The sequence below is a fragment of the Bison bison genome, unplaced genomic scaffold (assembly GCF_000754665.1).
Source record: "Bison bison bison isolate TAMUID 2011002044 unplaced genomic scaffold, Bison_UMD1.0 scf7180017864118, whole genome shotgun sequence".
NCBI classification, from domain to species: domain Eukaryota; kingdom Metazoa; phylum Chordata; class Mammalia; order Artiodactyla; family Bovidae; genus Bison; species Bison bison.
The window spans coordinates 3758762-3782654 of NW_011494690.1; the positions used below are offsets into that span (position 1 = coordinate 3758762).

General features: G+C 40.5%; 1 protein-coding gene across 1 annotated transcript in view; it reads right to left on the reverse strand.

Annotated features, from left to right (window-relative positions):
- The window catches only part of GALK2 (galactokinase 2), a 141906-nt gene that overhangs the window by 42239 nt on the left and 75774 nt on the right, over positions 1-23893 (reverse strand). The window contains exons 6-8 of the mRNA XM_010839517.1: positions 9740-9838; positions 8264-8416; positions 1-30 (exon numbers count right to left, since the gene is read on the reverse strand). Of these exons, the coding sequence (XP_010837819.1) occupies positions 1-30; positions 8264-8416; positions 9740-9838 (282 nt within the window). The remainder of the gene's footprint in view (positions 31-8263; positions 8417-9739; positions 9839-23893) is intronic.

The following is a 23893-nucleotide window of genomic DNA, read 5'->3' on the forward strand; positions in this document are numbered from 1 at the left end:
CCATGGCAAACTTTTGTGCTTAGCCAGGAGCTGCAAATTCAAACCAAGATATATGGTCAGTTTTCATCCCAGAAATTGATATACACTATTTTAATGAGTGAAATTCAACTTTCAGCTTTTTTTTTTCCATTCAACCTATTCACAATTCCACTGCTTGAAAATGAACTCTGAATTCAGATGTTTGAAATTAAACATGCTTGTGTGACACTCACAAGCTAGTTAAGTATTTTTCCTAAAAAAAAAATAATAATAATAATCCCCCACTGATTTTTTTTGCCTGTCACCACCTTCCCTCAGGGCTATTTCTTTGAATAATTTTGTCGGTTGGTCCCTATTTAGTTCATCCCCCAAACACCGCTCTCTATAAAGTCTACAGAAAACTATTCAAATCTCACACATGACCTGAGTCCTGAGGTAGACACTGAATGCCTGATTTCATTAGAGCACTTCCTGTTTACCACATGCCTCTTTGAAATGGCTAACGAATTTAAGTATCTGGCATTTGGAGTCAAGCCCCAGATTTTAAATGAAAACCTCATTGGTGACCTTATGAAAAACCATTTCATTAGGTCTTTGGTGGTAGTACAGCTGTATGTTTCTCCAGCCTCAAGAAAAGGGTCTGGCTTCCAGTTACATCCTGGGTCACCCCCTCAATCTGCTGGGGAGGGTGAGTATAATCCAAACCTTTGTAACCAGGTCCACTCACAGGAAACACACTCCAGAATGTGTGTCCCTCATCCTCCTCAAACCACTGACTGAGACCTTCAGAGCAGGTGACAGTCAAAATAATGACGGTATCTCTCACCCTGGAGGTCTATAAAATTCATTCCCAGGGTGTGAGGACCACAGGTGCAGACAATGCAAACAGCAAAAAGGAGCAAGCAAGAGAAGGGAAATGTGCATCTGATTTACTCTTCTATTATGATGATGATTTGATTTTCTTTCTTTTTGACAGGAAGCAGATTTACCAAAAGACCATTCTACTTTGGTTAGGGCCACTCACTTCTGAAGAATTTTAATAACAGTAGTTCTTATATTCATTAATCCTCTTTTTAAAACTCTGGCTCATACATTTGAAAGGAGTTAATGATTTTAAAGCAGAACTGGAGAAGGGGACAATAGAATCACGTTTCTATTCAATTATTTCACAGAACATGGTGCCATTTTTAAAAGCAAAAACACAAACTAAGACCTTTCTTCTGACCTTGTTTGCTTAGCACATTTAATGTTAAGGCAATGGCACCCCACTCCAGTACTCTTGCCTGGAGAATCCCATGGACGGAGGAGCCTAGTAGGCTGCAGTCCATGGGGTCGCAAAGAGTCAGACACGACTGAGCAACTTCACTTTCACTTCTCACTTTCATGCATTGGAGAAGGAAATGGCAACCCACTCCAGTGTTCTTGCCTGGAGAATCCCAGGGACGGGGGAGCCTGGTGGGCTGCCGTCTATGGGGTCGCACAGAGTCGGACACGACTGAAGCGACTTAGCAGCAGCAGCAGCAGCAGTACTGAATTGACTGACACCTCCACAGACAGATTCATTCATTCATTAAACCCATTTATTCATGGTCCCAATTGGGGTATTTTTGGAATACCAAAATTCCCAAAAATGTATCCCAAAAATAATTTCAGAAAACTTATAGACATACATAAAACAAAAGAAAAACATACAACATACCACATATTTATTTTATACAGAAATAGAGCTAAAGTGGATGATCTAGAATTATGCTTTCTCAAAACACAGATTCAAATCCAACTGAGATAAGCAATGAAGTTAAGAAGTTCATACTTGTATAATGCCATATGATTTAAATGTGATTTTTCCTTCTTTTCACCTTTGACAACTCTGAGAAAGGTATTATTACCTTATTTAAGAGATGAGAGTGACTTACCCAAAGTCATCTAGCTAGTAAAGATAGAGTTGGAAATTTATCCCACATCCTGCACCTCTTTCTTGCTTCCCCAAGGTCACATTCCTAATGGGCTATGTTTGATATCTATGTCTCACTACTCATATGAGTTCAAATCACCACTCAAGTCTTAGAAATGGTTTCTAAACACAAACTAAGATTTGTGTTAGAAGTGAACATTGCAATGATTAAAGACACTTTGATAGGTTCCTTCTAAAATAAGAAGGAAATGTGGGGGGAAAAAAATCAAAGAACGAACCCTAAGAGATGAGTGTGGGCTCTTCCTAAGAACCCTTCAGTACACACCATCTCCAAGTTCCCAATCCTGGCATCACTTCAACAAAGCACATTGCTTCAGGCACTTGGTCCCAGGAAACTGTCCCAGGACTGTGTGGGGAGAAAGTCTGCAAAGTTGTTTTCAAAGGCTGCCTCTCTGTGTGCCTTTGTTCCACAGGCAGAGACACTAGCAGTTACTCTAGCAATATCCCAGTTTGCTGTTGGGCCCACTTAGCTCTCAGCTGGAGGGTCCACAGAGCCAGTTCAGTATGTATTTCAATTAGCTCTACCACATGCCCTCAGTGACAGATGCACAGCCATGAGGCCCTGAATAGTCCACTACATTGTAGGACTCAAATAGAAAAGCCGCCTAAACCCTTTGAAATTTGGCTCAGGAAATGTAAAGATGACTTGCAGATGAGGGAAGTGGATGGGTAAGATCTGTTGCCCAAACACAGAACTTCGTGAAGGAATTTGCCACTCACAGCCCGGGTGCCTAGCCCTGCTTCAAAGCAGGGCTAGGGGTCATTTTGTGACAAGTTCCTCACTCAGGAGCAGGCTGGGGATATCAGAGAAAGCAGTTCTAAGCCAGCATCTAACATTTTCTTTTCACTACTTCAGATTCCATTCCTGGGAGGTTCCTGAGCCTGGCTGATGCTCTGTGGAGAAGAAAGCAGTCTATGAATATTTTGTCCACAGTCATGCAAAGAAGTAGATAAATAGTGCTGAGACCCTGTCTTAGGCTGATTTCTCTCGGAAGCAGGCCCTGAGACAACAATTTGTGGGGAGAGAGTGATACAGAGAAGTTTTGGCAGAGGAGTGGAAAATGAGACAGGAAGAGAAGCCAATACAAAGTGCAATGATATGGGAGTTTGTGAGGCTGGGCCCACTGGGCCCTCTGGGACCTGTAGGTATACACCTCAGATGTGTCCAACTCAAATAAGAAAGATCAGGTATTTATCCCCTAACTCTCATCTACCATTGATTGAGGGCTGATTCCAAGAGTTTTAGCTCCCCAGACTTACAGGTTGTCCCACATGCAAAATCAGCACTCTCCTCCAACTGGAAAACATCCTCAGTCCGGGAGGTTCCCTGGGACTTCCAGTAAGAGGGTGTGGTAGGAAAGTGCTAATGTATGGACCCTAACTCAGGAGCCTATCTGTCAGAACCCACCTCTCTCTGACTTTCTCATTGCATTTTGCAGTATTAACAAATCAATGGGGAAAGTACCAAGTCTTTCTCCTCACCAGGTCAGCAAAGGATGAAATTTCAAATCCCATCTCTGACAAGTTATTTTCCACACAACAAAAGCAGCTGTGTTGTTGGTGGTTTGGGTTCTATAAATCACAAATGCTTATTTTTAAATCTGAAGAAACACATAACAATTTGAGGATTTAAAAAAAAAATGATGAAGTAAATCATCTGTAATCATCCCAATAAGATAACCATCAATTTCCCATCTTACATCCTATGATACATTTTTATGCATACTTCATGCATACTTATACACATATAGTTTGATATAAATGGGACTATGCTGCTGCTGCTGCTAAGTCACTTCAGTCGTGTCCGACTCTGTGCGACCCCACAGATGGCAGCCCACCAGGCTCCCCCATCCCTGGGATTCTCCAGACAAGAACACTGGAGTGGGGTGCCATCGCCTTCTCCAAAATGGGACTAGACGTAACTTTCTATTGTGGATACTTCTTTTTGCTATCTTCCCCTCACCCTCTTCCAGCTACATGGAACCATCCCCAGTGACTTCTGTGCCCATGTTGAGTTCATAACCATCATGAACACATTCACAATGTTGACCTTCCTCAGTGTTAGCCATTCCCACTCTCCGTGTTCTCCATATTAGTTTGCAGGCCACAGAATAAGTCTGAAGAAATCTGCAAAACTGTGCAGAATGACTCTGCTATAATCCTCACTGTACCCTCAGCACAGTCTATCTTTTTTCTAAGGCATCCTCAAGCCTGGTGCTCTGGAGCTCATGCATGCCTAACCCTTAAGGGGCACAATGCAAAAAGCTGGACTCCTGCACTTACTTAGAACAAAATCACAACCCACTTTGACTGGAAATTCCCTATTTGTAAAATGGGATACATAATGCTACCTCATACGCTACAATAAAGATTAAATAATGTCTCTCTGGTTATACCTTCCCCACAAGACACCTTTTCCTGGGCCTTCAAACATATACAGATGTTTCCACTCATCAAATTCTTATAAGTAAAGCTACTGCCCTTCATTTCTCCTTCTCTTTTACTGTCTGACAACTAAAACCAGTGACCCAAGTCACCACTTCTGAGCCCTCCATGGCCACTCTCACTGTTGAAGATGGTTTCCCAGAGGTCCTTCTTATCTCCAAAAGAACTTCCAAAGCCACAGGATTTCTCAGTCCTCTTATTCCTTAAATAAATTGGTCGCTTCTGGGATTCTTCACTACCTACCTTCTTCACATTCCCTGTAGCACTGAATTTTCCCAGCTTCCGTCTCACCTCTCTGGTCCTTACATGTCCATCCATGACTCAGTTTTCTCCTTTTGTTATTACTAAAGATATCTCCCAAGTTTAACCTCCCCCAGCCTTCTGATCTTCTCTTGTCACCTTCTCTCCAAACTCCGTTCTGGATTCAGCAAACTGAACTCAATCCTCAGTCTCAACTATTATCTCAAAACAAATACACCTGAAGGTTTTGCCCAAGCCAAAAGAAATATGCCAAGCTCCAATTTCTAACCACTTGTAAGAACACAGGCAAGTGTCATCACCTCCCACTTTCCTATCACCTTCCATCCTATGTTCCCCATACCTATGAGTCGCAGCACTATGCTTTCCATCACTTCAGCTTAAAACTACACCCTTTTCAACTCAACACTTAGCCTTCACTTGCACACAACTGCATGCAATGCATGTTCGCTCCTGTGAATGAAGCACTCACGGCTCATGACTGCATGCAGCTCACAGTCAACCCAAGGAGACAGGCATCAGGTACTATTACACAGTGAAGAACTTCCTCCATGTGATATACTGCTATAGTGGAAAAATATAGGACGTGACAAGAGCATATAAAAGGACATTTAACTTAATGGAAGTTGGGAGGGTGGTCAGGGAAAACTTTCTCAAAGTAATAGCATTTATACCAAAAGGAAGACAGAAACCCAGTCACAGCCGTATACCTGACCTTTCACCAGGTCCAGTCAGAGCTTCTTTCCTTTTGCATCCCTCTCTTGTGATCCCATCCCCACTGACACTTTAAGACTTACTTCTCTTCAACCAAGTAAAAGTTCCTGCGGCCAACTTGACGTTTCTAGAGTACGTTAATATCAGCAGCTCCCACTGCTTCCAAGACCAAGCCCGTGATCCTCAGCATGGCACTGAAGGCCATGCTACACCTGGTGCCACCGACACATAGACCCTGTTCCCAGTGCGTGCATGCCCTGCCCAGCGGCCAGGACTCGCTGTCCTGGGAATACTCCATGCCAGCGTCCTGGCAGAGTGAGCTCAACTAAATCAACAGGTTGAGTGAAACTGGCTACATTCCTGGGTGTTTGTTTTTTCTCCACTCAGATTCCAAAAAACTGCAGAACCCCTGAGAACGTTATACCCACTTCTCACCACACAAAGAATAAGCTCCATATTGACCACTAAGTGGCAGGAGCTAAAAACTACTGAATGAGTAATGGCCACTGACAAGACAGGCTCTGTTAAAACAAACAAAAAAAAAGGTCGCACTGTAAATTTTCCCTGAAGTGTCAAAGGACCACATGAAACCTTCTTTATTGTTTCACATGATGCCACAAGGAGCTCAGGGTATGCAAAATGCCAACAGCATAATTTCCCTTCTCTCCTGCATCACACATTTTGTCCCTCAGTATAATTAAGGGATACTCTCTTTTAATAGACATAAAGCACTTCTGGGAAAGTTTCAGCCACTGAATATGTATAAAATACGAAAAAATTTTTCCTCATTAAAGATTTCTTGTTACTTTGTTAATTTAAGAACATAAAAATGTGCTTCACTTAAAAGAATCATTTACGCAAGTTATAATTATAAATCTCTATTGTGTTTGCCTTGAAATGTTTTAAATTTCAGTTGAAATGCCTCTAAAGACTCTAACTTTAAGTGTATCTACATTAATTAGTTTTGGGAAGCTGTTAGAAGAAGAGCAGGGAGGAACAGAGAGAGAAGGAAGACATAAGAACAGAAGAAACTGTGAACATTAAAGCAAAACAAAGAAAAACCATCTTTATTGGTTTAGTGTCCTTTCCTGTGCTATGGAGACTCAAAAAGGTACTCATTTTTCAAAAGGGGATCTTGGGAAAATAGGAGGGGAAAAATAAGTAGTACTTATAGTTTTGCTATGTGGAGTTCTACCTAATCAGTCTCATTTTCAAAGCTATCTTGATTTATCATTTCTCCACTGACCCTTCATTTTTATTGTCTGAAAGCAGAAAGTTTACTCAGATTAAGAAAAGCTTCTTTACTTTTTTAACATGAGAGTTTATTTCCTGATTTAATGAGATCATTTCCAAATAAAAATTATATTCATTCATATGTTGCTGAAAACAGAAAGATGGCACCATATTATAAGGAAAACATGCTTAGCCGAATTCCAGTCTACATTCACTAGGCATAAGTATATTCTTAACATCAACATCTATCTGCATAGCTTATATTAGCAGTTTTCTATATTACCAATAAATTTTATCTTTATTCCTCTTTTGTACATATATATAATGTTAGATTCTCATGATTTGCAGCAGCATGATTTACAAAATATTCTGCATCTTGATAAAGCCCTTCAATTTTCTTTCCTCCACATTTTAAAAGAGAGAAAAATTCAGAGTACTTAAAATAATGAGTTTTATCTAAATCAGTTGGAAGGAGTGTGTGGCAGAAAATCAGTTTCACTGACTAAAGTCCCTCTAAAATGCACATGGCGTTATACAGTTAAACTCAGAAGAGTTTATAAACAGCCTCAGGAACAAAAGGTTCTGCAGTGGATTAAGGTTTTCAGCTACCTCTTACCAAGGAGAAATCCTTTTTCTACTAACTGCAAAAAGACATGCCCCCATATCCCATTCTGACAACTTTTCACTACAGAGATTCAGCACCACAATATTATTTCTCTTTTTCTTCTTGTATCTTTGGAAAAGAGTCATTACAACATGAACCCACTTCACATATCTTGTACTTGTTTTCGCTCTCCTATGGATCTCATAGACGATATCTAATTTCATGATAAAACTCTGAAAACAATGTTGTGTATGTTTGAGGTCTCCTCAGGAAGGCAGCACTTACTCATCTATCTCAAAAAGTCAACAGGAATAAGCCCTTAAACAAATAAGACACTAATTTCTTCCATCTCCTGAAAGAAGAGGCTTGCCCTAAAAAGGGAAAAACAAAATTCACTGAAGTCTTTGACACTGAAAGGTTAACTGCACTACTTCTCATATATGCACTGATCAGAAGAGTTCAATATTAAAACATTTCTCACTAAAGGTCTTCAGTGAATACTTCCTAAGTAGATTTAAGACTTGACTGGCAAGTGTCTTCTAAACTGGGGAAGAGAGAACACAAACCTTGTGGGTTGAGTTTCTTTAGTAGACACCAAGCCTGCATTTTTCCAGGGACCAGTGATGGCCCCTGGTGCATGTAAGAGGACCAAGGATTGAGGCTATCATTGCTTTTGGTGAAGAAACATGATTAGTTATGGTCATCTCCCAACAATCACCTCCAACTTAGCTTTCTCCACCAATATACCTAACCCATGGCCTGTGTTTCACAGATATAAGTTGAGGTGTCATCGTCTCCCCAGTGCCATGCTAGAAGACTCAACTGTGAAGTAACTTCTAAATAGCTAGAAGTTGCAGGGCATACCTATTGGTTTATTTATCTCCTGAGCTGGAAATCAAATTGCTCTATACTAAAAAAAAAAACTCCAGTTATAATATTACTGCTATCAGAATGTTGCCCTAAATTTTAGGGAAAGAGACAAAATAATAGGGAACAAAGAGAAAAAGAACAAGAGAAAGCCTACTTCAAGTTTCACTAATTTGCCAAGTCCATACCTTTGCAGCCAGCCGACACTCCATCACCCTGATGTTGAAATGAGAAGTTGCTGCCTTATTCATTTCCACACAACTGTTGGCAATCACAAATACTGCTCCACTTGGGAGTTTCACATCAGTTTCCCTCAGAGGACTAAATTCTATCAACTTGGCCTATTGGGAAAAAAATGACAGGTGAGATATAAAGTACTAGAATTCAAAAACTGCTTAAACATTTATGATTTACCTTAGTAAAAGTTTTTCCCCAAAATGCATTCATTTATCAATTCAAATATTTTTAATCTTTATTTTTAATTGGAGAACAATTGCTTTACAATGCTGTGTTGGTTCATTAGATATAGCCTAGTGTAGGCCCCTCTAAAAAAAAAAAAAAAAAGGAAATCTGAGTCTTAAAGGATGAACAAAAGTAGGACAGACAGAGGGTTTGTTTCCCCAAATAGAATGTCAAGAAGAAGAAAGAGTATATAAAAGTTCAAAGGCCAAAAACAACATAAGGTGTTAGTAGTTTTAGGTATTGCAGTTTAGCTATAGCTTGGAGGTTGAGGGGTGAGGCATGGTGAGATGATAGAATTGGAGGGCTGGTAAACCAAGGGTCAGATTAGGAAGTGCTTTGCAAGCCCAAAGAATTTGGACTTTGTTAAAACTCTACAGCTAACTTATATTAACAGGACTCTTGCCATCATGTCGACTTGTCAGGTCTCATCCAAAACACCCAGAGTTCTTAGCATTAAACCAGGTTTCCTCATGTCTCCTGTCTTTGGCTTAGGGAAATCAACAACAAATACTCTTAATAGGAAGAAATCCAGGTATTCTTGGAAAATAGCCAAGCCTGTAGAAATACTAAGAAGAGATTTTTTTTTTTTAATGTCTGTTTCTATTTTGGAAATGGGCAGTTTATGGCAACTACCAAAACCTCTGTTCTTGCCTATGGGAGTTATAGCCTAGCCAAGGGGAAGTAGTATTGGCTAAGGAATTCATTCCTGGCTTCCTGTCAGCATTCTTCTCCCTACCACTAAAGCCCCAAAAATGTTGACAGAGAAAAATGATACCATAGAGTAAATTATAAAAGAGAGGGGTTGTGAATATATGTAGCATGAGAACTAACATTGGGGTTTAAAACCAACAGGAGATTATGAAAATGCCATGAGATGCAGTGATTTGGGACAAGAGCAGGAAAAGAAGTCCCAGTAACTAATGAGTTGAGAAATAGCATACTAACAATGAATTAGAAGGAGGAAAAAACCCTAGACACAAGAGGAAAAGAGACTTGAGGTACAATTCTGAAAGCTTAAGGGTGAGGTGATCAACATGAAATGGAGTAGGTGAATTGGTGATAAACCTGAATTACAAAGGAGTTAAGAAATATCATCCTAAAATACAGCCTTAAAGAACAGGCCACCCAGAAACAAACACACTGAGGACCTTTCTGCATAACTTTCCCAAGCTGACATTTCCAGATAGTTCAATGTCACCTACAGTTCCTTCTTCTGCAAGAAATGATATGGATTGGTCCATCCCTCCTCCTTCAGTGCCAATGTAACGCTCACTCTTGGCGCAGATTTCTGCAAGCTCCACCTGGAAAAGTAAAATTGATTTTCACTGTGAGTACATCATAATCTGTTGCTCATTCATTTTCCACTCCAGACATGACAGATGAGTTTGAATTCCAGGGCAGTTCTGATCCATTGATAGTAGCTGCCTATTAACAAAAATCCAAGGATACTCAAGTTCCTTATGTAATATGGCAAAGCACTTACATATAACCTATGCACATCATCTCCTACACTTTAGATCATTTCTAAAATACTTATAATACCTAGAATACTTATAATACCTATAATAGAATGTAAATGCTATGTAAAATAGTTGTAAATAAAATGTGAATGCCATGTGAATAGTTGCTCAGTCATGTCCAGCTCTTTGCGACCCCATGAATCACAGCACGCCAGGCCTCCCTGTCCATCACCATCTCCCAGAGTTCACTCAGACTCACGTCCATCGAGTCAGTGATGCCATCAAGCCATCTCATCCTCTGTCGTCCCCTTCTCCTCCTGCCCCCAATCCCTCCTAGCATCAGAGTCTTTTCCAATGAGTCAACTCTTTGCATGAGGTGGCCAAAGTATCAGAGTTTCAGCTTCAGCATCAGTCCTTCCAGTGAACACTCAGGACTGATCTCCTTTAGGATGGGCTGGTTAGATCTCCTTGCAGTCCAAGGGACTCTCAAGAGTCTTCTCCAACACCACAGTTCAAAAGCATCAATTCTTCGGCACTCAGCTTTCTTCACAGTCCAACTCTGAATAGTTGCTAGTGCCCAGCAAATTCAAGTTTTGCTTTGGGGAACTTTTTGGAAATTTTTTTGGAATATTTTTGATCCATGGTTGGTTGAATCTGCAGATGCAGAATCTGAATATAAAAAGAGGCTGATTGTATTTGCTATACCTAAAAGATTCCTCAGAGCAAGCAGTTTCTCCCATCTTTTTATTTGCTCCATCCCTCTCTAAACTGGCATCAAAAATCTCATATGGGCACTCATTCATTTCTGCCTCAGCTTGCTTTGTCTTCCAACAGTGTACTACTGCACAGTCTCCCCACAGCCACAGTGAGGTCACCCAGCTTCATTTTCCAATCCAAAAGTAATGCTGCTCTGTGGTATTTCTATTAAATGCAAGAATCAGGACCAGCATCATCTCATCAAACACATCTTCCTCCAATCAAGATGACGAGGCCCAATAAATGAACAAATTTCTAATCCAAACTGGAAATGTCAAAATATCTGTTTAAGAATCTCCTATAGCTTCCTATTAATAAAATAAGTTCAAATTCCTCAATGTGGCATTTCAAAGCCTTCCAAAATATGCAACCAATCTGCACATGAAATCATATTATCTACCACTCTTTTCCAATTATATTTGTCTCCATGACCATCTCACACATTTATGTAACCTAGAATTATTTCCTGTCTTCTCTCATATAAATCCTATTGCCATTCAATATCCAGCTTACTGGCTACCTACTATGGCCAAGTCACTGGACTGGCCAACTGGCCACTCAAATCTTCCTCCATCATACAGTCTTCCTTCAATACTGTTCCCATATGACATCCTGTTTCTCTACATCCTTACAATATTGATAGTATCATCCACTTACTCTATTATTCATTCACTCATTTTTTTCTTCTAAGACTTAATTCAAGCATTTATTTCTCACCTATTTCACTAGGAGTTTCTCCTAAAGTGATCATTCTAAAGCACTGCTATAATTATCCCTTGCTTGCTTGGTTGCCAATTCCTTGATTATCATACTTCTCATCATGGTACACAACATCTCTAATGACTTATCCCTTGCTCACATCTCCAGCCTGCTCTCCTACCACTAACCTGGTAAACCCTAGGCTCAGACCAGGTTCTTTCTGTTCATCACACCCAGACTCCCTCAGTGCCTTTAACAGTGTGATTTTCTATCCTCAGTCTACTCAAGCACCACCTTTCCCTGAAGCCCTTGCCACCACTGAAATGCACACATCTACCATATAATCCCTCTTCTTCTCTTCCTGTATAAAACTCTATGCCCATTTATCAAACCATGCTTTAAGTATGGCTTTCCTTGTGTCTTTATCCATCAGTCTATGGGAGGCCACACAGTGCCCAGACCAGAATCCACTTAACAAATACAACTGAATCACATAGTATTCATTATTACTCTTTAATAGTGTCAGGTTTCAATCACACCTATTAATATTTACCCCAGAAAACTGCCAGTCTTGTGAGAAACGGATAAAATCAGTATTTATTCTGTGTTCCCTACCTCACACAATCCTGAGCACATAGAAAGTACTCAGTAAATACCTGCTGCTGTTACTTTCTGAGACTAGCTGCCCAAGCATCATCTGATAGATCCTGTGTCCTATTCCTTCCTGGATTCACTAATGCTAACTGCCTCATGACACGAGGTAAGCTTGGTATTTTTGACATAATGCACATTGTATGTGGCATGATGAACACAATGGAGATGGCAAAGTTCCTTAATAAGCACATTTTTTAAAAATTAGTAACCAACAGGTCAAAACACTCGGATTTTAAAATGTAAAGAAATAATATACCTAGGAGAAGTACATGCATGATTCTATGAGGACTGAGGAGACATGGGCCCCTACATAAGTGACAGGGGCCAGTGTGAAAAATTGCCTTCCCACAACAGCAACGCCAGGTGGCGCAAGTGGTAAAGAACCTACCTGCCAATGCAAGAGACACGAGAGACAGAGGCTTTAACACTGGGTTGGGAAGATCCCCTGGAGAAGGGCAAGGCAGCCCTCTCCAGCATTCTTATTTGGAGAATCCCATGGACAGAGGAGCCTGGCAGGCTATGGTCCATAGGGTCAGACATGAGTGAAGTGACTTAGCACGCACAACAGAAATAGCAGTCATATTTACATGCTAAGCTCCTGGCATTATCTCTTTTGTGAACATTATCTCCTTTAGGTCTTCAAACAACCCTCTTCTTATCCTCATTATACAGATGAGGGAAAAGAGACTTGGAGACACAGATAGTGGAGAAGCCAGGATTTGAATTTCATGTGCCTAACTCCCAAGTTTCTGTTATTTTTACACTGGACTTTAATTACACCCCTACCCCTCACCAAATAATATACCCAAATAACATGATCTATTTTTTCTACTACTTCAAAGAGATATGAAATGATAAATGAGATCCTCAAAATTTAAGTATTCTCCTTCTTAAGGGAAAAGACACTAAAGCATCAAGAAGTATATGCTTATTGTTTCTGAAAAAATCTCTGAATGTGTGGCAACAACTGAATACTTCAATGGAAATGTTAATTTTTGCAGACTATCTATCTCCTCAAGATTCAGAGGGACCCAGGACTCCCCAGCATCTGTGTCAAGAGGAGTCCATCAGCAAGGTTCTGGACATCCCCATCCTGTGCTGCTACTTCTCGTGTTGAACTCTGACATGTGTATCTCATTACTAGACAGACAATAACCAAGAGTTTTAATGGAGGAAAACAAAAAGAAAGTGAAGATAAGAAATTTTAAGATGAAATAAAGGATTACTCACTTTATAGTCCCCCCAGAATGCATGAGGAATTTGGTGGTAAATATAGAGGAAAGAAACTAGTATCAGAAGCCTCAAGTCTTGGTTAGAGCCCCAACTCTCCTGCCAACTAGACAGATGTGACCCTAGACAGATGGATTAACTTTTCTGGGTTTCCATTTTTTCATATAGTATTAATAAACCATAACAGTTTTCACAGAATTTATTGACCTGTTACTATGTGCCAGGTACTGTTCCAATTGCTTTGCATAAATTAATCATTTACTTCTCATCATGACTCTATAAGATAGATATCTCCTCTTCATTTTACAAAGAAACTGAGACTAGGCTAATAATTACTAAAGCTGAAATTCAAACTCCACTTGTCTAACCCCAGACTCCATACTCTTAAATACCACACTATATTACCTCCCATCCATAACATAAAATATCTACCTCTCTAGCTATTATTGTGATGATCCAATGAATTAGATAAAAACATCCCATAAACTCTAAAGTATATAATTTAAAATTTTATTATTTTTATATAATGAATGAGAAATCACTTGGTTTATACAAGTGAATAGCTAAATTTCAAGTCAAATGTAAAAACAGGTATAATTAATCTTGAATTCAGGACCATTTTTAAACTGTTCAGGGGGAGTCCTCTGGTGGCCTAGTGGTTTGGATTTCAGGCTTTCACTGCCATGGCCCCAGGTTCAACCCGTTTGGGGAATTGAGATCTTGTAAGCTGTGCGGATAGAAAAAAAAAGATGGGGGAATTCCCTGGTCTGGTGGTTAGGACTCCATGCTCTCAATGCAAGGGCCCAGGTTCAACCCCTCCTCAGGGAACTAAGATCCCACAAGCTGTGTAGCACGCACTGCCCCTAAAAAATAACAGTTTAATTATTCAGGGAAAGAGAGAACTTAAACGATTCTGGGTGACCCTAGAGAACCAGTTCAACAGTAAGGAGTAATGCAACTCAAGACAAACAAGAGAGTTTGTATTCCATTTAAAGCATTGCAATCTAAAATTTTTTGAGGGGGAGGTGGGACATGGAGAGGGCAATCCCTGCTTGCCAAACAAAACATGCCTGTAGTATAAACTATAACTACAGGCAAAAGGCTGGCTTTCCCAGTGGCCCTTGCCCTTTACCTCCACACTAAAAGCAAAAAGGTCAAATACTAAATGGCTATGAGATGTGAAGAAACTAGAAACAAAAGGCTTTTTTGGTTGGTTGGTTGGTTTTTAATTTCATATCCTGTTAAAGGAAAAATTTGCACGCTCTGACAATAAGCAAAAATTAGAGCTAGGCCCACAGCCTTAGCCAGAGGTGGCATGACCTGAACTCAGAGAACCATTAATGGAGGACCTTAAGAGCAGGGAATGGAAACAGGAGCAGAGAATGCCTTTCATTCTGGGTGATGTTGGGGAAACATGTGAGCCTGCCTCGCCCTTTCTATCCTTGGGGACACTGAAAATAGAACCATAAAATGTTCCCCAAGAGGTATAATCAGGCAGAGTGACTTGTAAAGACAATAAATACTCCATACGTGCTTGAACTATATAAAATATCAAAAGATTTCATGAGAATAAGGAGTCTTCAAGAACACATTAACAAAAGCGTATGAAAAGAAGTCCAGTGGAAGTTAACTTCAAGAACAAACCAAATCAAATTTGAGGTCCCAATTCCTGATGCTTGAAGCTCATCCACTTCTCCTATCCCCGAACCCCCTCCTATACGCCCCCTGACTCACACACACACAACACCTCAATACACTTACATGCAACCTGAGAAAAACAGCAAAGCCCTAACCAAGGAGGAATTCATCCCCCTCCCTCCAATGTATTTTCAAGCATTTCAAGAACCCCAGGCATCTCCAAACTTCTAGTCCCTTGTGGCATTTAGCTCTATCCCTTCCTGAGAATCATTGGGGAAGACAATCTGATTACATGGGAAACTCTTCCAAAAGTTTGTAGCCAATAAACTCATTTCTATTTTGACTCCTGCCCTCTGGACAGTTAGGAGAAACTTGGCATTATTCATAGATCTTATTTTAAAGGTACTGAAGATAGTTAATGAAGCTAATTTAGCCCTTTGTGTGGTTCTTCTCTTGAAGTGTCCTGGGAAAGAACCAAAAATCACATGGGCTCCCAAATTAAACAGTGTGCCCATATGCTGACCAGTGGGGATCCAGTAAGAGCAGAAATAACAGTGTTAGGTTTTAATAGTCACCAAGAAGGGATAAAGATTCATGAATGTGTTGCCTAGCTAACACTGGATATTCATAAAGACAATAATAATACAAAAGACTTCAAGATATTAATACAGTAAACTTTATTTTTGACAGTTTTTACTAATGAGATTATTAAAAGTAGAATAATTACATAGACAAAAAATGTTCATCATTTCCTATGGGAAGCCTTGCTATTCAGAACACAGACCCTAACCCAGACAGCATCATCCAGCTGTTGTCAACCACACTTAGTGCAAGTTAAGAAAAAGGAAGAAAATGAACAGCCCTATTCATTCATTCAACAGTCATTTAAATACTAGTGTCCTACAGATAGGTGGAATGTCTTCCCTCGAGGAGCTCACGAGACTGATATTGTCTTCAGGTGAACAAGTCTTTCAAAAGAAACTTCTTTCTTTCAAAAGAAAACTAGTGTTCCAGACAATGATTTGTCCCCTACATGTGCTATCCACCCACCTCCATGCAACTATCTGCCCAGGAGGCTGCCCAACATGAACTATATTGAGAGGTTCCCATGTACTCTGCTTCCCATTGGGTTCTTCCAACAGATTCTGGCAGGAAATGAGGAATGGTGAGGGGGCAGGCAGTGAGTTCACCCTCATGAGGTCACTTTCAGACCTAACGGCATAACAACCCAGCTACAACTAGTCCTGAGTATTCCCAATATCTCCAGCTTTGTAGATCATCCCTATGAAATAAACTGCCCTTGATGAATGGGTGTACCATCTACTTTTTGTTATGACCCTGGCTGATATATCAAGATAAAGTGAAAATGTTAATGGCTCCCCTGACTTTTCTTTACCGCAAATATTTTCTCAGCTTTCTCTCCATGCAATCCGTCTTCACACTAACTTTCAAAATGCCTGGGTGCTTACGTGGTGCTATTTTCAAATTCTTCCCCAAATTGGCAAACCTGTTTAGTAGACCCCAGCCAAGTAGGAGAAACTTCAAGAAATAGCACCAAGGTAAATCTAAAAGAAACTGATGTAGACTAGCTGTGTTTTGTAACATGAGTGATGACCAAGCTCTAACTTGTATACACTGTAGTGTTCTAAAGTGGGGAGGAAAAGTAGGTTTTCTTTAATTAGAAAAAGAAGAAGAAGAAGGCTATTGTTTCTTCTTCACATCTCTAATTCAAAGAGATTAGCAACTTTCATATTTTTAACTTCAAGAAAATTTGCCTCAGGACAATGACAGCCAGTTTCCAAATGAACATAAGAGATGCAACTGCCTCGGAAGGTTCATGCTGAAAAGTTCCAGTAAATAATGCAGGAAAGGAAAAAGGAGGACTTCAAATATTTAAAAGATCAGCATCTATGAGGAAACAACACTGAAGAGGATTCCCAAAAGTAAATCTGAAAAACCAGCTAATATCTAGAACCATCAGAGAGTATGTGCTCACAAGCGTATGTCACACACACACAAAGAACAAAATGGACTCCTTCATCTATATTGAAGAGGACGTAATCTAATGAATCTGGGAAAAGGCTAGTAATTGGAGAATGTGGCTCTCAAAATATTTAGCATGCTTACTGGGGGCAGAAGCACAGTATTCAAGGCATCTCCCTTCCAACTGTAAAGAAAAAGACAAAGACCACTTCCCTAACCTAACTGACCTGCAATCTGAGTCATGGAGGGATCCAGGCTCTGAGAGGAGGCCTTCAACAAGGCAGGAACCCTGTATTTTATGTGCAACAGTTTGGGATTCCAGGTCCATGGGGAACATGAGAAAATGTCTATGATAGGTTTCTCATAGACCTCAACCATCATGACTTGTATTGGATGAGGTTGAACATTCTTAGGTGCCTGGCAACATACAATCTTTAATAAAAGATGATCTGTATGTGTACAGATGTGTGTGGTAAGACTATTAAAATGATAACATAAATCCAACAAGAAATAATAAGATGCAAAAGGAAAGAAAACAGCACCCTATGCGCTACTCTAAGTGAGGCCCTCAGACACAGTAACAGTGTCTCTAGGGGACAGGTTGGAAATACAGACTAGGGCCTTAGACCTGCTGAGTTAGAATCTGTCGCTTAACAAGAACCCCAGGTGATTTGTATTCACATTAAATTTGAAAACACTCCTCTAAAATATTTCCTACACCAGGGCCTTCTTAATAAATTAAGCACATAGGAAAGAATCAGTAGGAAAGAAGGGAAACTAAGAAATGCTGAATGTCTTCTAAGGCAAGATACTGCAAGGATATTTCATATGTGCTAACTGTTTAGTCTCCAAAAGGACCCTGAAATGTCAAAAGTATAATTTCTACTTTATAGAGGAGGAAATTGAGGCTCAAAAAGGTCAATAAATTAACCTAAGCTGCCCCTGAGAAAACCGTAATTGAAAAGGACACATGTACCCCAAAGTTCATTGCAGCACTATTTACAATAGCTAGGACATGGAAGCAACCTAGATGTCCACTGACAGATGAATGGATAAAAAAGCTGTGGTATATATATACAGTGGAGTATTACTCATCCACAAAAAGGAACACATTTGAGTCAGTTCTAATGAAGTGGATGAACCTAGAGCCTATTATACACAGTGAAGTAAGTCAGAAAGAGAAGAACAAATATATATTAATGCATATATATGGAATCTAGAAAGATGGTACTGATGCACCAATTTGCAGGGCAGCAATAAAGATGTAGACAGAGAACAGAGTTGTGGACACAGAGGGGGAAGAACAGGGTGGGACAAATGGAGAGAGGAACACGGTAAAATATACACTGCCATATGTAAAACAGATAGCCAATGGGAATTTTCTGTATGACTCAGGGAGCTCAAACTGGTGCTCTGTGACAGCCTAGGCAATGGCAACCACTCCAGTACTTTTGCCTGGAAAATCCCATGGACAGAGGAGCCTGGTAGGCCACAGTCCATGGGGTTGCTAAGAGTCGGACACGACTGAGCGGCTTCACTTTTACTTTTCACTTTCAAGAATTGGAGAAGGAAATGGCAACCCACTCCAGTGTTCTTGCCTGGAGAATCCCAGGGACGGGGGAGCCTGGTGGGCTGCCATCTATGGGGCCGCACAGAGTCGGACACGACTGAAGCGACTTAGCAGCAGCAGCAGCAGCAGAGGGGTGGGATGGGGTGGCAAGGAGGAGGGAGGTTTAGGAGGGAGGGGACATATGTATACCTATGGCTGATTCATGTTGATGTTTGGCAGAAATCAATACAACATTGTAAAGAAAGTAAGCTTCAATTAAAAATTAATTTTTTAAAGAAGATACATAGAGCAATGTCCCTCTCTGATCCTACCTTCTAAATAACCAATGTTAATAGCTTAGGACATTACTGTTTTTTTTTTTTATCAGTGTCCTCAAAACTACACACATCTCTCTCCCTCTCCACATAGGCACACAAAAAATTTTCCCCAACTTTGCATGCTGTGCTCAGAAGGAATTGTATTATACACATGATCCTGAAAACTTATTTTTTCACTTAATGATAAGTCATGGATTGTGAGAAAAAATTAACCTACGCTAAGAGTCAAAGCCTGATAGGGTTGGCCCCAAAGTCCACCAGGCCAACCTTGTCTGCCTGCCTCAGAGCATGGAGGCTGTACCCAGACACTGGGCCCTGGTAAGAACATGGAGCAAAATGCATGCATCGGTTCAGTTCAGTTCATGAACTCTCAGTCATGTCCGACTCTTTGCAACCCCATGAATTGCAGCACGCCAGGCCTCCCTGTCCATCACCAACTCCCAGATACCAGAACTGAATATCCCTTCTGTTAAAATGAAAAATGGAATTGACCATGGGGCCCTAGGATGCAGGTATTTCTGAATCATCACAACTTCACTCCATCTTATCCCCAGGTTAAAAAGAAAAAAATCCACCTAGCTTGATGGTTTGGGGCTTGAAGGCCTTTTCCGTTATCCCTTTCCAAATACAATCCCACATACCTCCCCCTACAAACAGCCGCAACCCAAAGTGATTACAATATAAGGCTGACATGTTGGTATGATTTCTACAGCCTAATAATAATAATAGCAGCTAATACATTGAGTCAGACATTATTCTAAGCACTATTCATAAACTACCAAATCCATGAAGGAAGACTTATTGATAAATGCATTTTATAATGAAGAAACAGAAGCAAGGAGAGATTAAGTAAATTGACCAAGAACATTCAGCTAGTAAGTGAAGAGTCAGCATTTGAACTCAGAGTTTTGGCTCTAAGCTCTCAACCACAATACTATTCTTTACCCCCAAGGGGAGCAGAGGTTCAAGGGTGAACAAGGAACCCAAAATATAGAAGTCCCCAAAAGCTTTCTGGGCATACTTTTATCCATCATTAGCACAATTAATTCAATCCCTTTCATTGTTTAAATTCAAAACAAAGAAGGAAAGAAAGGAAGGGCAGCAAACACATACCAAGGTAACTATTATTGGGAAGATGGGAGGAGGCAAGACAGAATTGGAAAAAAAAAAAAAAAAAAAGTTGTTGTGGGAAGACAGCAGGAGGCAGAAGCCTGGCCAGACTGATGGAATCAGACAAGAATATGAACCAAGTCATTGCTACTAAATACCAAAGGGCCTACAAAGGCCTGTGGTATAGGCTGGTGTTGCTTGCTTGGCTGGCAGACCATTTATTTTGGCTCTGACCTTTGAAGAATGCTAAATAATGATGATAATAATGGATGGGCAGCAGGCCTGCAATCTCCGTGGTTTGGCAAGTGTGTCCTGGAACTGCACGTCCCTGCCCGTGGTCAGAGGGACACTCCCACTCCTTGGGGAAGGTTCTTCATGTGGAGTTTTAAGCAGCACTGTCCTGACCCACCCTCAAGGTCCAAACTGCAAGAAATCTGATTGCAAGCCAAAGTGGACTCTCCAGGAGAAGGTAACTATTCTTCTTCCCCCAACATAATTGTTCAAATTAACACTTGTTAATTTTCCTCATATCACTCCAATTGCACAGAAAGGGACCCAACCAAAAGAGAACAGAATAACTTCCATGAATCATCATCTAGTTTGACCAAATCTGTAACTCAGTGGACACATTTGTCTGGGAGAAAGGATTCAATGTGCACAGTATTCAATTTACAAAGCCTTTAGCATGAAGTGGGAAGAATCTTCAGGGTCAGGAAATGGTGGAGAGTGTTAAAAGAGTTGTTACAAGGGAAATCTGAGTTGTGCTCAAACATTATGCCAGGAGCATCTACTGAAGGTCACTGTAAGAAACAGTCACATGAATATCATTTTGCATTTGTTTTCAAACTGCTGGAGAGATTGCTTTGTGTGCTATAAGGAATCCATGTGAGGAAAGTGTTTTAGAATTTAGTACCCCTGGAGGAAACATTACCTTCTCTGGAGACCTGGAATGGTTTCTCTGGTTTGATCAAAAGACCTATATAAATTACTCTTTCCCTCTTCCGTTGGCTTCCAATAATCTCAGTAAATACAGTTAAACACAGAATTACACTAAGTAATTAACTTAGGGTGGCTTCCCAGGTGGCACAGTGGTAAAGAACCTGCCCGCCAGTGCAGGAGACGCAAGGGACACAGGCTCAACCCCTGGGTCAGGAAGATCCCCTGGGGTAGCGAATGGCAATCCACTCCAGTATCTTTGACTGGAAAATGTCACGGACAGAGGAGACTGGCGGGCGACAGTCCATGAGGTCACAAAGAGTCAGACACGACTGAGGGCCACACGCACAGTTAACTTATGTGTGCTTAACTTGGTGTGCTTTCATTCTTCTTTCCTTTGCCCTGGTTTTTAATTTCTAAGTTATTAATCTTATTGAATAAATATTCTTGGAGGTATAATTCCTACAATTTCCCATAAAAAGTAAATAGGCACTCGGTACAAGTAAAACAAAATTGAGACCTAACAGGCATCAAGTGAATAGTCACGTTAAGTAGGGCAATGATAATGATGGAGTATATTCTAAGAAGGAATATCATGTATGAAATGAGTCGCCAGTCCAGGTTCGATACACGATACTGGATGCTTGGGGCTGGTGCACGGGGACAACCCAGAGGGATGGTGTGGGGAGGGAGGAGGGTTCAGGATGGGGAACACATGTATACCTGTGGCAGATTCATTTTGATATATGGAAAACTAATACAATATTGTAAAGTTAAATAAAATAAAATAAAAAAAAAAAGAATGTCAAGGAAGTCCAATAACCATATCCCATAAGGAACTAGTGAAAGAACAGTGAATGTGTGAGGAACCAGAAGATCTTCCTTAAACTTTAAAAGACTGTAATATCAAAAGAAGGAGAAAATTCAGAATTTAGATAGAAAGGGTAGGTTGTGATTAAATATAAGAAAAAAATCTTCCCAATGACCAAAATGGTCCAGGAATGAAAAGGGCTAATTTGTGAAACAATGGGATTACTGGGGATACTCAAGTGGAGGTTAGAAAACTATTTCCTATGAATGTTGAAGAGCAGAATTATGCTTGGGTTGGGAGGTGACTACAATAAGTAACACCTAGATAGAGGGTCTCTGAAATCTGAGGTTCAGGAGCAGGAACCTCTTAACTTTAACTGCTAGGGAAACTATAGATTTCTTCACCTTCCCCAAGAACATAAATATTATATTCAACAAAAGATGAAGTTAAAAACAGAATCCCCAGAGACAAAAGGATTGGTACAACTCTGACTTAGGGAACTCATGCTTGCTTCAAAACGTACTTCCAAGAAAATAGATTTCCTGCCCTTGTGGAGTAGGAGAGGGAAGTAAAAAAAGAACTTCATAAAACACTAAGGAATATCCATTCTGGTCCATCCACCAAATGTGGGTTCTCAGACACACCTCTAGTTCCCACCCATCATCTTCATGAGGCCCCTTCAGGCACACACTGACTTGGGGCTACCAGAGCAGTTTACATCCACTCTCTGTGCAATCTGCCAGCTTCCCTCTGCACTGCATGATGTCTGATGTAAGGGCAGCCAGAGACAGGTTCACGTGATCTTTTATATAACACTTTAGACATACGTTCAGAGCTCTATACCACACACTGAGCTTCCCAGGTGGTGCTAGTGGTAAAGAACCCGCCTGCCAATGCAGGAGATGTAAGAGACGCAGGTTCAATCCCTGGGTTAGGAAGATCCCCTAGAGAAGGGCATGGCAACCCACTCCAGTATTCTTGCCTGGAGAATCCCATGGACAGAGGATCCTGGCAGGCTACAGTCCATGGGGTCGCACAGAGTTGAAAGCAACTTAACTTCACACGACTGAAGCAACTTAGCACGCAAGCCCATACCACACACTATGGAGAAGCAAATGTAGTGCCAAGACCCAATATACGCTTTCATGAACGGATCACCTTATTACAAATCTAGAGTCTAATTCAAAAGGCAGAAAAACTGACCAAGAACATTTGTCTTTTGGAAAATAAATGTCTGATTGCAATCTCTTTGTTCAAGTTTTCATTCCTTGTTAAGTACCAACATGTAGTCATTCCTGACAACTCCCCAAAGTTATAAATGTCATAACTAGTGTGTTCAACAAAAGACTAATATGAAAACAGAAACACTCTCCTGGATCTAAATACAGAAATGCCAGCCAACAGTTCAGCAAACTATTGGCAGAAGGTTTCAAGGAAGGGCAAATAATTTCTAACAGAACAGAAACTAATCTAGCCCAGGATATATACTCAGTTGGTACGGTAATTTGTCACAAAACACACCCATCCACTTTACACACCATCAAAACATGGAATGGGAGGCATTAACACTGTCTTAAATGGGGTAATAGAAAAAAAGGGGAGAAAAAGATAATGACGGTTTAAGAGATACCAGAGTAAGGATGGTCCCTGGCTGCTTTGCAAGGTATTAATAGATGCTGGACTCTCCATTCTTGGACCAGACAGCAGCCTGCAACATCAGGGACTGTCCTGACCACCGGTGCCTTGGATGGCTCTGCTCACTTTCACTCCCCAATTCACGAGTCTTTCCTTCCACTTCTTCTGGGAGGATATATTACTTATTCCTACAGCTTAAGTTTTAGCTCTTCAAAGCATTCTGGAATACTCTGTGCTTATGACAACATATGATGTAGTAATTTTGAAAAGTAAGTCATGTTTGCCTAACTCCAACTCAAGTTTCACATCTCAACTTACTCCATGAAGTCTTCCCTAAAAGCTGCCCCTCCCCATGTAAACTGGGTTCTTCCTATTTTTCTTTCTCACAGTCTATTTTCTTCACAGCATTTATTACAGTCTGTATATAGATATTTGTGTATGTTTGTTTAACACTGGTCTCTCCCATTTGTCGAAGCTCCATGAAGGGAGGGAGCATGTATCTGTTCACCTCTGTATTTCTAATATCTACCCTATCTGATGAAAATGAATGTTGAATG